The sequence below is a fragment of the Canis lupus genome, chromosome 33 (assembly GCF_048164855.1).
Source record: "Canis lupus baileyi chromosome 33, mCanLup2.hap1, whole genome shotgun sequence".
Lineage (NCBI taxonomy): Eukaryota > Metazoa > Chordata > Mammalia > Carnivora > Canidae > Canis > Canis lupus.
In genome coordinates this window covers 6,699,471-6,712,644 of record NC_132870.1, presented here as the reverse complement: position 1 = coordinate 6,712,644, position 13,174 = coordinate 6,699,471, and the positions used below count along the sequence as shown (strand labels likewise).

Genomic DNA, 13,174 nt, shown 5'->3' with positions numbered 1-13,174 from the left:
AATCATGAGTCAGATGTTTAACCAACTGAGCCACTCAGGCTCATCTGTATAAATTGTTTAGAATAGGGCCTGGCACATAGAGAGTTCTGGGTCAATAGTAGCTATCATTATTATTTAGTAGCTTTCACTCTGGTGCTAGAGGGAAATAGACAATACACACAGTTAAGACTTCTGCCAATTGCTTCTGTCGGGTGCTCACAGATGGATCTCAAAGGGAGCTGTCCGTCTCTCCCTCTGATCAGGTCCAGAATTAAGGGAGTTTAAATTTTTGATCCTTAACATCTCTCCAGGACTGTTCTCTGGTTGTGTGGTCCAGAGGGTTTCACTATAATAATTCTCTAAACATTGCTCCAGTTGAGGACTCAGAATAGATGGGAGGCTCTGCCTTCCATCTTGAAAACCAAAGGGACTGTGGATTCTTCCTCTTTTGTTGCTGGCAGTAAGAGCTGGGCTTGTGATCTACACATGGACAAATCAGTGCTTCTTCTTTGGAATCTTGGGCCTTGACAGATTCAGGCATAGGCGAAGGGTCAAATGAGACTCTTTTTGGCAGCCATGGAAGATTTAAGGGGCCACAGTATGACATGAGTGTCCAGTGGTGCCAAGTATCCAGGGGTGATGATGCCTACGGTGGCATCCTAGGCAAGTGGTTGATTTTTGTCTGTTTTGTTCTGTTTTGTTTTGTGACATGTCTATTTTATTTTACATTGAGAAAATATACATAATAACAAAGTCTAATAGGAATAATGACTACTTTATTGAGTCATAACTCATTATAATTCATCTATTTGACGTATATAATTCATTGGTTTTTAGTATATTCGTGGAATTGTACAAACATTACCAAAATCAGTTCTAGAATATTTTTATCACCCTTCACACCAAATCTTTGTACCTGTTAGCAGTCACTTCCCACTCCCCTTCCTACCCTCCCAACCCCTTGCAAGACAAATCTACTTTCTGTACCTAGAGATAGCAAACTCTTCTTAAACCAAGACTCTAACTATACCTGCCTTCCCTTAAGGGTAAAGTTCCTCCTTAGGTCTTGCATTTGTTAACTATTGCTGAAGAACAAATTAACCCAAAATTTAGCAGCTTAAGGCAACATACATTTATTTTCTCACAGTTTTTGTGGAGTAGGAATGCAGGTACTACTGGACCTGGGTCCTCAGCTCCAGGATCTCTCACAAGGCAACAGTGTTGGCCTGGGCTGCTGTCTTTTTTTTTTTTTTATAATAAATTTATTTTTTATTGGTGTTCAATTTGCCAACTTACAGAATAACACCCAGTGCTCATCCCATCAAGTGCCCCCCTCAGTGCCCGTCACCCATTCACCCCACCCCCGCCCTCCTCCCCTTCCACCACCCCTAGTTCGTTTCCCAGAGTTAGGAGTCTTTATGTTCTGTCTCCCTTTCTGATATTTCCCACACACTTCTTCTCCCTTCCCTTATATTCCCTTTCACTATTATTTATATTCCCCAAATGAATGAGAACATATAATGTTTGTCCTTCTCCGACTGACTTACTTCACTCAGCATAATACCCTCCAGTTCCATCCACGTTGAAGCAAATGGTGGGTATTTGTCATTTCTAATGGCTGAGGAATATTCCATTGTATACATAAACCACATCTTCTTTATCCATTCATCTTTCGATGGACACCGAGGCCCCTTCCACAGTTTGGCTATTGTGGACATTGCTGCTAGAAACATCGGGGTGCAGGTGTCCTGGCATTTCATTGCATCTGTATCTTTGGGGTAAATCCCCAACAGTGCAATTGCTGGGTCGTAGGGCAGGTCTATTTTTAACTCTTTGAGGAACCTCCACACAGTTTCCCAGAGTGGCTACACTAGTTCACATTCCCACCAACAGTGTAAGAGGGTTCCCTTTTCTCCGCATCCTCTTCAACATTTGTGGTTTCCTGCCTTGTTAATTTTCCCCATTCTCACTGGTGTGAGGTGGTATCTCATTGTGGTTTTGATTTGTATTTCCCTGATGGCAAGTGATGCAGAGCATTTTCTCATGTGCATGTTGGCCATGTCTATGTCTTCCTCTGTGAGATTTCTCTTCATATCTTTTGCCCATTTCATGATTGGATTGTTTGTTTCTTTGGTGTTGAGTTTAAGAAGTTCTTTATAGATCTTGGAAACTAGCCCTTTATCTGATACGTCATTTGCAAATATCTTCTCCTATTCTGTAGGCTGTCTTTTGGTTTTGTTGACTGTATCCTTTGCAGAAGCTTCTTATCTTGATGAAGTCCCAATAGTTCATTTTTGCTTTTGTTTCTTTTGCCTTCGTGGATGTATCTTGCAAGAAGTTACTGTGGCTGAGTTCAAAAAGGGTGTTGCCTGTGTTCTCCTCTAGGATTTTGATGGACTCTTGTCTCACATTTAGATCTTTCATCCATTTTGAGTTTATCTTTGTGTCTGGTGCAAGAGAGTGGTCTAGTTTCATTCTTCTGCATGTGGATGTCCAATTTTCCCAGCACCATTTATTGAAGAGACTGTCTTTCTTCCAGTGGATAGTCTTTCCTCCTTTATCGATTATTAGTTGACCATAAAGTTCAGGGTCCACTTCTGGGTTCTCTATTCTGTTCCATTGATCTATGTATCTGTTTTTGTGCCAGTACCACACTGTCTTGATGACCACAGCTTTGTAGTACAACCTGAAATCTGGCATTGTGATGCCCCCAGCTATGGTTTTCTGTTTTAAAATTCCCCTGGCTATTCGGGGTCTTTTCTGATTCCACACAAATCTTAAAATAATTTGTTCTAACTCTCTGAAGAAAGTCCATGGTATTTTGATAGGGATTGCATTAAACGTGTAAATTGCCCTGGGTAACATTGACATTTTCACAATATTAATTCTGCCAATCCATGAGCATGGAATATTTTTCCATCTCTTTGTGTCTTCCTCAATTTCTTTCAGAAGTGTTCCATAGTTTTTAGTGTATAGATCCTTTACCTCTTTGGTTAGGTTTATTCCTAGGTATCTTATGCTTTTGGGTGCAATTGTAAATGGGATTGACTCCTTAATTTCTCTTTCTTCAGTCTCATTGTTAGTGTATAGAAATGCCACTGATTTCTGGGCATTGATTTTGTATCCTGCCATGCTACCAGTGGGCTGCTATCTTATCTGAAAGCTTAACTGGGGAAAGATCTGCTTCCTATCCAAATAGGAAAACTGAGTCCTATTAATAGAACAGCCTCATACTCAGGCCAGGGTTTTTGTAGTTTGTTCTCATTTGGATGATGGCTAGAAGTTTGCTTTCTTCTTTAAAGATTCTACAGAATTTTAGTAGCAGAAATCCAGAGCAAACCAACTTCAGCAAGAAAAAGGAATTTGAAAAAAAAAAGAAAAGAAAAGGGAATTTGCTGGCTCACATAACTAGGAGAAGTACCATGTGGCTCACAGGATTAAAGGAGCTGTAGAACTATAGGGGCTACAACCAGTGGCTCAGAGCAGGGAGCTCTCCTTCTAGGTCTTCTTGGCATCACCACCATCTTCATGCCTCTCACTTTCTTGGTCTCATTCTCTACTGCTGTAATCATACCTTGGTATGTGACCTTTAGTCTTTGAGCCAGAATAGAGAGCATTGGGTAGGTGTTTACTCCCAGAGCTAAGAAGATAGAGTACTACACTAGGCCATCTGTGGATTACATGGCCACATTCCTGTTGCCAGAAGAAAGACCATGAAAAACCAACAGCTTCTATTGTCCATGGCAGACCAACTATGTAAGTGACTCCTGAAATACTGGAGATCCCAAATAGGATAAGACAATGCCATCATCTATGATAAGGCCCTGTCTGGGAACTGTGCATTGAACAGATTTTTTTTTTTGCCAATGTTTTTTATGAGTCTTGGGATTTATTTTATTTTAGCCAAGGTCCAGTGTCTTAATCTGCTGGAAAAATAGGGTCACACTGAATTTTTCCATTACAGATTTCACTTGTTCCATGACTCCTTGACAGTTGGGGAAAAAATTTTTTGGTAGAGACATGAAGGCCAGGGATGACATGGAAAATAGCTGTCCATTTCATTGTCTTATGACCAAAGTTAAATTATAATAACAAAAGATACCAGAGCTTTTTATATACTGTTACTTTCTGTGATTTATGAGCAGATTGTTTTTTAACATCTCAAGTAAGGAATGATTTGTCAAGTTCATGAAAACCACATGTATTCAGAGACTCATTAATTTTAGTACCAGAGGCATGTCTTGCTTTTAGACCCATATAAATATGGATTGAGATCAAGATCTGTCAGACTTGACTTTTGGGAGATGTAATATGGTTCTCCCCTAAATATATATATTGACACTGCAGTTACCCTAGTGATTCTTCTAAAGAAGTGCTATAGTGAGCTCTCTAAAAACTCATTCTGTCCTGGTACAATTCACAATTGTTCAAGGATGTACTCACAGCTGATCACTTGTTCTTTGCCAGTTCTTTCTGTAGGGCCCTGTATGTTCTAAGTGCTAGAAGCAATAGCAAGATAATCTGCCTGAGCCTGCCTACTTAGAGCTTGGTTTTGAGTTCTCCCCCTAAGTAAGGAAGCAGCTCACTTTTAAATTTAGATTAGGACCCAATATTAAGGATGATAGTGGGGTGTAGAGAAGTACAGATAAAACCTACCTGGTATCACCCAAAGGCATAGTGCTTAGGAACTCAATTCTTGGTTCTGACACACTAGAGTTTGGCTCTTAGCAAAGACACCTCCTAGCTTTGTGACACTGGGAAATTAGTTAACTTCTTTAAGCCTTGATTTTCTCATTTATAAAATGGGGCTAATAATAATAATCTAAACCCATATGATTGTTTGAAGTGTTTTTAATAAGGTAATCCAAGCAAGGCATTTAACATTGTGTGAGCATATTGCTGTGAAAACACTAGAGTAGTTGTAATAATCTCAGGAATCGTAATTTTTTTGGGTGGTCCCTGTGTGTCTCCTTTACACCATGTTTTATAACCTCTCCCAAGTCTTTATACAAAGAGCAATCCACTGGCACCACGTGGGGGGCAGCATGGGGTCTTTGGCAGAGACCAGGCTGACTTGGGTTTATATACAGGATTTAACTCTCAGAGTTCCAATTTCTCAACTGCAAAGTGAGCTAATACTACCTGCTCTGAGGCTTAAAAATAATATATTTAAGTGTTGGCAGATAATAAGCTCCACTTAGAGTGGGTTTAAAAATTTCACCACTTGGCCATCTCTGCCATCCCAGGTCATAGTGATGGTGTAAGTGGGGATCTTGAGGAGGCAAATCTCAGTTGTCTCTGCCATTAGTTTTATTTTCATTCTTACTGGTACTGAGCCACACTTCACTGCTTTTAGGTCTGGCCTGATTTTGTTCAAACCAAGGCCTATGGAGCCATGATAAGGGCACTGCCTTTTAGAAATATGGCCTTCGTATAACACTCTTCCTGGCGTGGGTGCCAGCAACAGGCAACACAGAGATCAATCTCAGCTCCACAGAGTGGGCATGTAAGACTGAGTGACAAATACACACTAATGTGATTATGACTTTGCATCAAAACTGTCATGGAGCATTAGCAAATAAAAGATTTGTTCGATAGAGAAAAAATGACATTCAAAGGTCAAAGTTCCTTGAGGAAAGTTCTCTCCACATCTGCCTGGTATGGGAAAGCTGCAAATCAACAAAAAGGCTGCATTTCCCCCAAGTTATCAATTCTTCCTTCACATTGCAGATTCTTCTCCTCCCACCGTTTCCCATGGGTCCCTATGCAGAAAAGAAAAAAAGCATGGGGGATGTGTCGAAGCTTGGAGACATTTGTTGACATTCTCCCTACTTGTGTCTTGCAGCCTACTTCTGCTTCCTCCTGACTGCTCTGGGTGTCACAGCTGGTGCCCATCGCCTGTGGAGCCACAGATCCTACAAGGCCAAGCTGCCTCTGAGGATATTCCTGGCTGCTGCCAACTCCATGGCTTTCCAGGTGGAGATGGAGGGTCCTGTCTGCCTTAGGGCCCCAGCACAGAGGGCACCACAGGAGAAGGCATAGACCTGCCCCCTGTGGGGCAGTCATTCCTCTAGCCCCATGCCTGCCTCACTGCTCAGGTTCCCAAGCATCTGTGGTCTGTCCTAAGTGTTTGTCTCCTTATAGCTTTAGATATGGTAAAATGTCCCATCGGGGCTTTGCATCCTTAGGAATACTAAACCACTTAGGATGAAGGAGATACCTCCACCCAAAGCCCATGCCCTGAAACCCTCCACATTTGTCTGGCTCTAACCGGGTCCAAGTTCTGTGCTGAGCATGCTCTCTGCACATTGCATTTGACCCTCACGTAACCCCATGAACTTGGTGTTATATATGTCCTCGTTTTACAGGTGGGGGACCAAAGTTTAATGACATTAAAGAACTTGACAGATTATATGGCTAAAAGTGATACATCCAGGATAGGCAAATGTAGGTATGACTCTAAAGCCACTGCTCCTAGAAAACATCCCTGAGGTCACCCTATAAGTTTGTGGTAGAGAGAGGTCTATTGAATATGGTCCTGGATCATTAGCTCTACTTGATGTTATATTATTATGTAAGCATTTGGTTTGTTCACCTTTATATCCTCATTCCTAAAACTCCATTAGCACACAATAGTGTTGGCTCGAGTATAATGCATATATGAATGAAATTTTAAATACAAAATATTTTAAACTCAAAAAAAATATGATGCTGGAAGACAGGATTTGAGTCTCACTCTGATGATTGCTGGCTGCTGTGAATTACTTCCTCATTTCCAGTTTCTTCATCTGTAAAAATCAGAATATGACTTCTCTCCCAGAGTCGTTATAAAATCATTGAAAATTGCAGGGAACTCTAAAAGCGTAACAGAGGATCATTGCTGCGCTAGGATTGGGCCAAATCCATTAGGACTATTCCAATAGTAGATCATTCCCCGCCACCTTTGGGACTATCTGAGCTGCTGGAGTTTGAGTTGATTATGGATTTCTGTTTTCCTAGTTCCTCATCTGATCCAGGTAAGGTGGGTGGGAACAACTTACTTTCAAAGTTTCTGCTGAGACATGAATGCAGATAATTCTGGGCCCCATGCATTTTCACCCATCGGGAAGAGATGGCAATTCTCAAAACTGCTTCAGGGTCCAGGGAAGCAGGCAACCCCAGAGCCTGTCTGTGACCTTCAGATGTGCAAGTCACGTGGCCACCTCTGCAGGGGGCCTCCCACCCCTACAAGATGGCCTGACCCTGAGTGTTTCCTCAAGTTGTTCTTATGTCTAAGGATTATTTCCCTGTTTTCCTCCCACAGTTTGAGCCTTTATGAGGCACATGGGCTGTAACACAATAGATTGCTCAGGGAACACAGTTCATATAATGGGTATCTACTGGTTATAATTCAAGCACAGTTGGGAATTAGTACCAAGGTTCTAGGGAAAAAGCTATTGTGCACAAAGGAGTAGCTGGCAGCTTCTTGGTTGTATGTTCTTTTCTTCACCATTGGTAGTACAAGTGAGAGCATGGTTTATTTTGACTTCAACCATCTTAGTTCAATTCTGTGCTTTGTTTATCACGACAATGAGTTATGATAATGATAATTTAGAAACTCTTTTGACTTGGGTCTAGAATGCTATTTAGGACTTAACTTGGTAATTTTCATGTGTTTTGTTTGAGCAATTTTTTATTTCTAACCTTCAAGTACTCACTTTTGATGTGGTTTTAAAGCACCTCTATTATTAAATTTTTTCCCCACATAAGTAACTTGCAATTGAGAACATAAAATTCTTCTCTTTTCCCCATGAAACTATTTATTTACAACTCAATTTCTGATAAGCTAAGTTTCCTTAACATAGTATCACATAGCAGAACATCACACTGTGATTTTACTTTACTCTGGGGAGATAGTACATCACAGAGGGAAGTACCCAGGTCCTGGAATAAATTCTTGGCTTTGCCATTTGGCAGATGTGGGTCTTTGTGCAAGCCTCTCTTCCCTTATATGCAAAGGCAGGGGGGAAAAGTAATATTTACCTCACAGGATTGCTAGAAGGATGATATCATGAATAAAAAGTGCCCAACTTATAGCTATACTCAGTAAATACTGGTCCCCTTCTTCTTTATGAGAATCAGCATACTGTCTCATTCATTTTTGTGTTTTGGTCCCTATCATGCAGAAGGCTTACTCAATGACAGCTTGCTTAAAAAATGAGAAATGAATGAATTATTTTAAAAAGTATTTTTAGAAATCAACAAATTTGAATGATGCATACTTTGTCCAGGCCCACATGTATGCTGGAATTTTTTTCATTCATTTAACAAATGTTTACAGAGCACCTACTCTATGCCAAGCACTGAGCTAGGCACAGTGGACATAATGATTAGCAAACATAGTCACGATCCTTGCCTTCATACAGCCTTCCATCTAGTGGAATATTAAAATTCTTACAGTTTTCCATTGGAAATGTCAGTACTTCATGGGTCTGAGGTTTATAACAGTGTCACTTAGAACTAGGTGAGAGGTTCGAGACCCCAGGTGGCTCAGTTGGTTAGGCATCTGCCTTTGGCTCAGATCATGATCCCAGGGTCCTGGGGTAGTGTCCCATATCAGACTTTCTGCTGGGCGGGGAGCCTGCTTCTCCTTCTCTCTCTGCCCCTGCTTGTGTTCTCTCTCTGTGTCAAATAAATAAATAAAATCTTAAAAAGAAGAAGAAGAAGAAGAAAGAAGAAGAAGAAGAAGAAGAAGAAGAAGAAGAAGAAGAAGAAGAAGAAGAAGAGAAGGAGAAGGAGAAGAAAAAGTAAAAGAAGAACTAGATGGGAAGTATGTAAGATTAGCATTGGGCCAGCTTCCATACAGTGCATATCTGTGTCAGTGGGACAGAATACAGTCGATCCCGACCACTTAACCCTGGGCAGAGAACAACCTGGGAAAGTAAAAATGTGCTGTGATCTGTCCATCTAGGGCGCTGACCTGCAACCTTGATTTAATGCAGAGTCATTGATTTAGTTTCCCTTTGATGTCCTCGTGGGTTTTTAAAGATAATTTCAAGGATTCTCCTGTGCTTTCTTTGATCAGAGTGGTCATGCCTCTGGCCAAAATGGACAGTCAATGCCATGGTTCTGTATTTGAAGATGAGCAGGGCTTTTGCTAGAAGCTGAATGAGATCTTCAAGAACAACTTACTTAACACAGGAACTTAAACATTTGAAATTCTCTCTTCTGTTTCTTCTGCAAAGGATGTATGTACATGGGGCAGGGGTAATAGTGGGAAAGGTGGAAGTTTAGTCTGAAAAGATGACGATGGGCCAGGAATGCAAGACAAGGGGCTCTGGTAATCCTCTGAACCTTATATTCAGCAGAGACTCCCTGAGTTCCTCTCTGGACCATTCTCCTTCCTGATCAGTAGGATACAATTCAGCCTAAATATGATTTGCAAATTCCTTATCATTTTCTGCTAGTCAAATATAGACCCAAGTGAGATATTCCTGCCATCCAGTAGTCTCCAAGAGTTCAGTTTTTGCAAGCAGTAGCCAGACTTTGGGTTTGTGTTTTCATACTCATGCACACACCCCTTCTGGCTACAGGTAGGTCTCTCATGAACTCAGTCCAAGAGCACCTGATAGATGCTGCAATTTCCTCTCTGCCTGCCCAGACTTCTCATCAGATCCTAGTACAGAGGCTTTGTATTTTGAACTGGAAGAGAGGTTAAGGGATTTGGTCTAAATCCTCTTATTTTGCAATAAAGGGCAAGAAGAAGGGTAAAGAGAGGCCCAGAGAATGTCAGTGACTTGTGAAAGGTCACACAGCTGGTGGGTGGATAGACCAGACCGCATCCTGTCTCCTGACCCTCAGGCCAGGGAGCCTTAGGCTCACCCATGGATGTTCTTGGGTGATGGCCAACAATGTGATCAGTGAATAGCTCATAGTTGGCTCTTGTTTTTGTTTTTGTTTTTGTTTTGTTTTGTTTTAATCCACTGTGACATCCTGTCTTTTATTTTTTATTTTTAAGATTGTATTTATTTATTCATTAGAGACACACAGAGAGAGAGAAAGGGAGAGAGGCAGAGACACAAGCTGTGGGAAAAGCAGGCTCCATGCAGGGAGCCCAACGTGAGACTCGATCCCGGGTCTCCACGATCACGCTCTGAGCTGAAGGCAGGCACTAAACCACTGAGCCACCCAGGGATCCCTGACATCCTGTCTTTTAATTGGTGTGTTTAAACTATTTACACTTAAAATGATTACTGATGTAGTTGGATTAATATCCACCGTGTTTCTGTTTGCTATTCATTGGCTTTGTTCTTTGTACCTTTTTTGTCTTCCCTGGTTTTAACTGCTCATTTACATGATTCTATTTTCTCTCCCCTTTTAGCATATCAACTATACTTCTTTACAAGTGTGTAGTGCTTGCTCTAGAGTTTGTAATATACATTTAGAACTAATCCAAATCCACTTTCAAATAACATTATAGCACTTCCCAGTACTACAGCAACCTTGTAACAGAGCATTCCCAATTCCTCCTCCCTGCCATTAAGGGACATCCCTGTCATTAAGCTATGATCAAATACATTGTTGCTATTATTATTTCAAACAAACTACCACCTGTTAGATGGATTAAGAATAAGAAAAATTGAAGGGGGCACCTGGGTGACTCAGTCTGTTAAGTGTCTGACTCTTGGTTTTGGCTCAGGTTATGATCTCAGGGATGAGAGATTGAGGACTGGGTCAGGCTCCCTGCTCCATGCAGAGTCTGCTTGAGATTCTCTGCCTCTGCCTCTCTTCTCCTTCTCCCCCCACAGTTCATGCATGCACATGCTAGCATTCTCTCTCAAATAAATAAAGTCTTTAAAAAAAAAAAAAGAATAAAAATTGAAGGTTTTATTTTATTCATTCTCTAAAGCTCTTCTTTCTTTATGTAGACCTGGGTTTCTAACGATTCCCATTTTCCTTCTCTCTAAAAAACTATCATTTCTTGCAAGGCAAGTCTATTGGTAACAAATTTCCTTTAGTTTTTGTTTTTCTGAGAGTCTTTATTTCTCTTTCACTTTTGGTAAATAACTTTGTTGGGTGTGGAATTCTAGGTTTTGAGAGTTTTCTTTCAGCACATTAAATAATTTACTTCATTTTCTTCTTACTTGCATGTTGCTCCTTTATAAGGATTTCTTACCTTGCCCCTCTGGGTTCTTTCATTATTTTCTCTTTGCCTTTGGGTCTCTGCAGTTTGAATATGATATGTGTAAGTAGAGATTTTTGTGTGTGTGATTTACCCTGCTTGATGCTCTCTGGGCTTCCCAGATCTGTGGTTTGGTGTCTGTAATTAATTTTGGAAAAATTCCAGCCATTATTACTTCAAATATTTCTACTGCTATTTGTTTTTTCTTTTCTCTCTATTTCTTTTTCTGCTATTCCAGTTAAACATTTGTTACACCTGTTGTAATAGTCCTATGGTTCCTCAAGACACTGTTCTATCTCTGGTCCTGGCCCCTGCTGTTTTTAACTCTCCATGTCTTCTTTTTGCATTTCAGTTTGGGAAGTTGCTATTTATATATCTTCAAGATCACTGTTTCTTTCCTTAGCCATGTCCAGTCTTTTTGTTTGTTTGTTTGTTTTTTTGCCATATCCAGTCTTACTGGTGAACCCAACAAAGACATTCTTCATTTGTTACAGCTTTTCTGATTTCTAGCATTTTTCTTTCATCTTTTCTTTGAGTTGCCATTTCCACTTATATTATCCATCTGTTCTTGCATGTTGTCCATTTTTTCTTTTAAAGCTCATAGCATACCCATAGCAGTTGTTTTACATTTTCAGTCTGATAATTCCAACATCACTGCCATATCCGCATCTAGTTCTGATGCTTGCTTTTTCTTCTTAGATGGCATTTTCTGCCTTTTTAGCATACTTTGTAATCTTTTGTCGAAAGCTGGACACGATGTCCTGGGTAAAAGGAACTGAGGAAAGAGGGCTTTAGTATGAGGTTTTGTGTTTATCTGGTTAGGAATTAGGCTGTGTGCTTACCGTCTGCTGTAGCTATGGTGTCAAGGGCTTAACTTTCCTCTAGTGTCCTTGTTTTTTCTCTCTCCCCTTATCTTTGAGTCTTCCTAGAGATTTTTTTTTCTTAAATGACATTGAAGGCTTTTAGTTCTTTCCTTTGAAATTCTGTCATTATACAGGAGCACTATTGATATGGAGATGTGAGGGGCTTTCTATAGCCTTGTAATTAGGTCTCAGTTTGTGAGCCTGAGGTATTTCCCTTCCCTGGGGCACTTAGGCTTTGCTAAAACCTTGGTTGATTAGGAGCTGATAAAATAGTTTCTCTTGAAGACTGATCTTGGAAAGAGAACAGAGAGCTCTGTGTATTTCAGAATCATTACTTTTCTCTTCCACCTACTGGGAGAACAGAGGTTTTTTTCTCAGCTGTTCATAGTGGGAACCTGGTAGGTGAAAGTTGAGGCCCTGTGGTCCTGGACCCCTGTCGTCTTTAACCTTCAGGCGTGCCCACATTCAGCAATTCATCGATTACAGTTTAAAGTGTACCTACGCATCCGGGCTCTAGCTGTGGGCTTCTGCTCTGGGCTTCTGCTTTTGGTAGGCCGTACTCCTCTATAACTGCCCATTTTTCTCTCTAGTTCTGGTGCAGCAGTTTGCCCTGTGACCTCAGTTCTCTGATGGATCTAAGAGTCCCTTGTTTTCAGTTCGTTTAGCCTTTTGTTGTTGTTGTAAGGAGAGTGATTGATTACTTTCAAGCTCTTTATATGTCAGACCAGAAAGTGGAAGCTACACTGTGATTTGCAAATGGAGCAAACTTTACATATAAATATGTCAAGTAAATCACATGGTCATGGGCCATAAACGTTGGCAGCTATATAATTACTACAACAAAACAAAACAATCATCTAGTGATAACTACATACCAAGCACTTCACTAAGTACTTTACATAGTCCTCTGACACTACCCCTGAAAGGTAGATACTGTTATATTCCTCCTCTGACAGGTGAGAGAATGGAAAGAAAAGAGGCTGTGTAACCTGTCCAAGGACATACAGGCTGAAGTCACCAATGGGGAATTTAAGTGCAGGCAGCTGACTCAAGAGGTCACCCTCTTACTGCAATGCTTCGGAGCCTCTAGCAGGATCAAAGTGTCTATTTATCCTTCCATTCAGCAGGCATTGAAGAACATGACACACCAGTCCCTGTCCTCATAGAATAT

At 40.8% G+C, this 13,174-nt stretch overlaps 1 protein-coding gene across 1 annotated transcript in view; it reads left to right on the top strand.

Annotated features, from left to right (window-relative positions):
- The window catches only part of SCD5 (stearoyl-CoA desaturase 5), a 150,102-nt gene that overhangs the window by 83,168 nt on the left and 53,760 nt on the right, over window positions 1-13,174 (top strand). Inside the window, exon 2 of the mRNA XM_072810183.1 lies at window positions 5,825-5,955. Coding sequence (XP_072666284.1) covers window positions 5,825-5,955 — 131 coding nt within the window. The remainder of the gene's footprint in view (window positions 1-5,824; window positions 5,956-13,174) is intronic.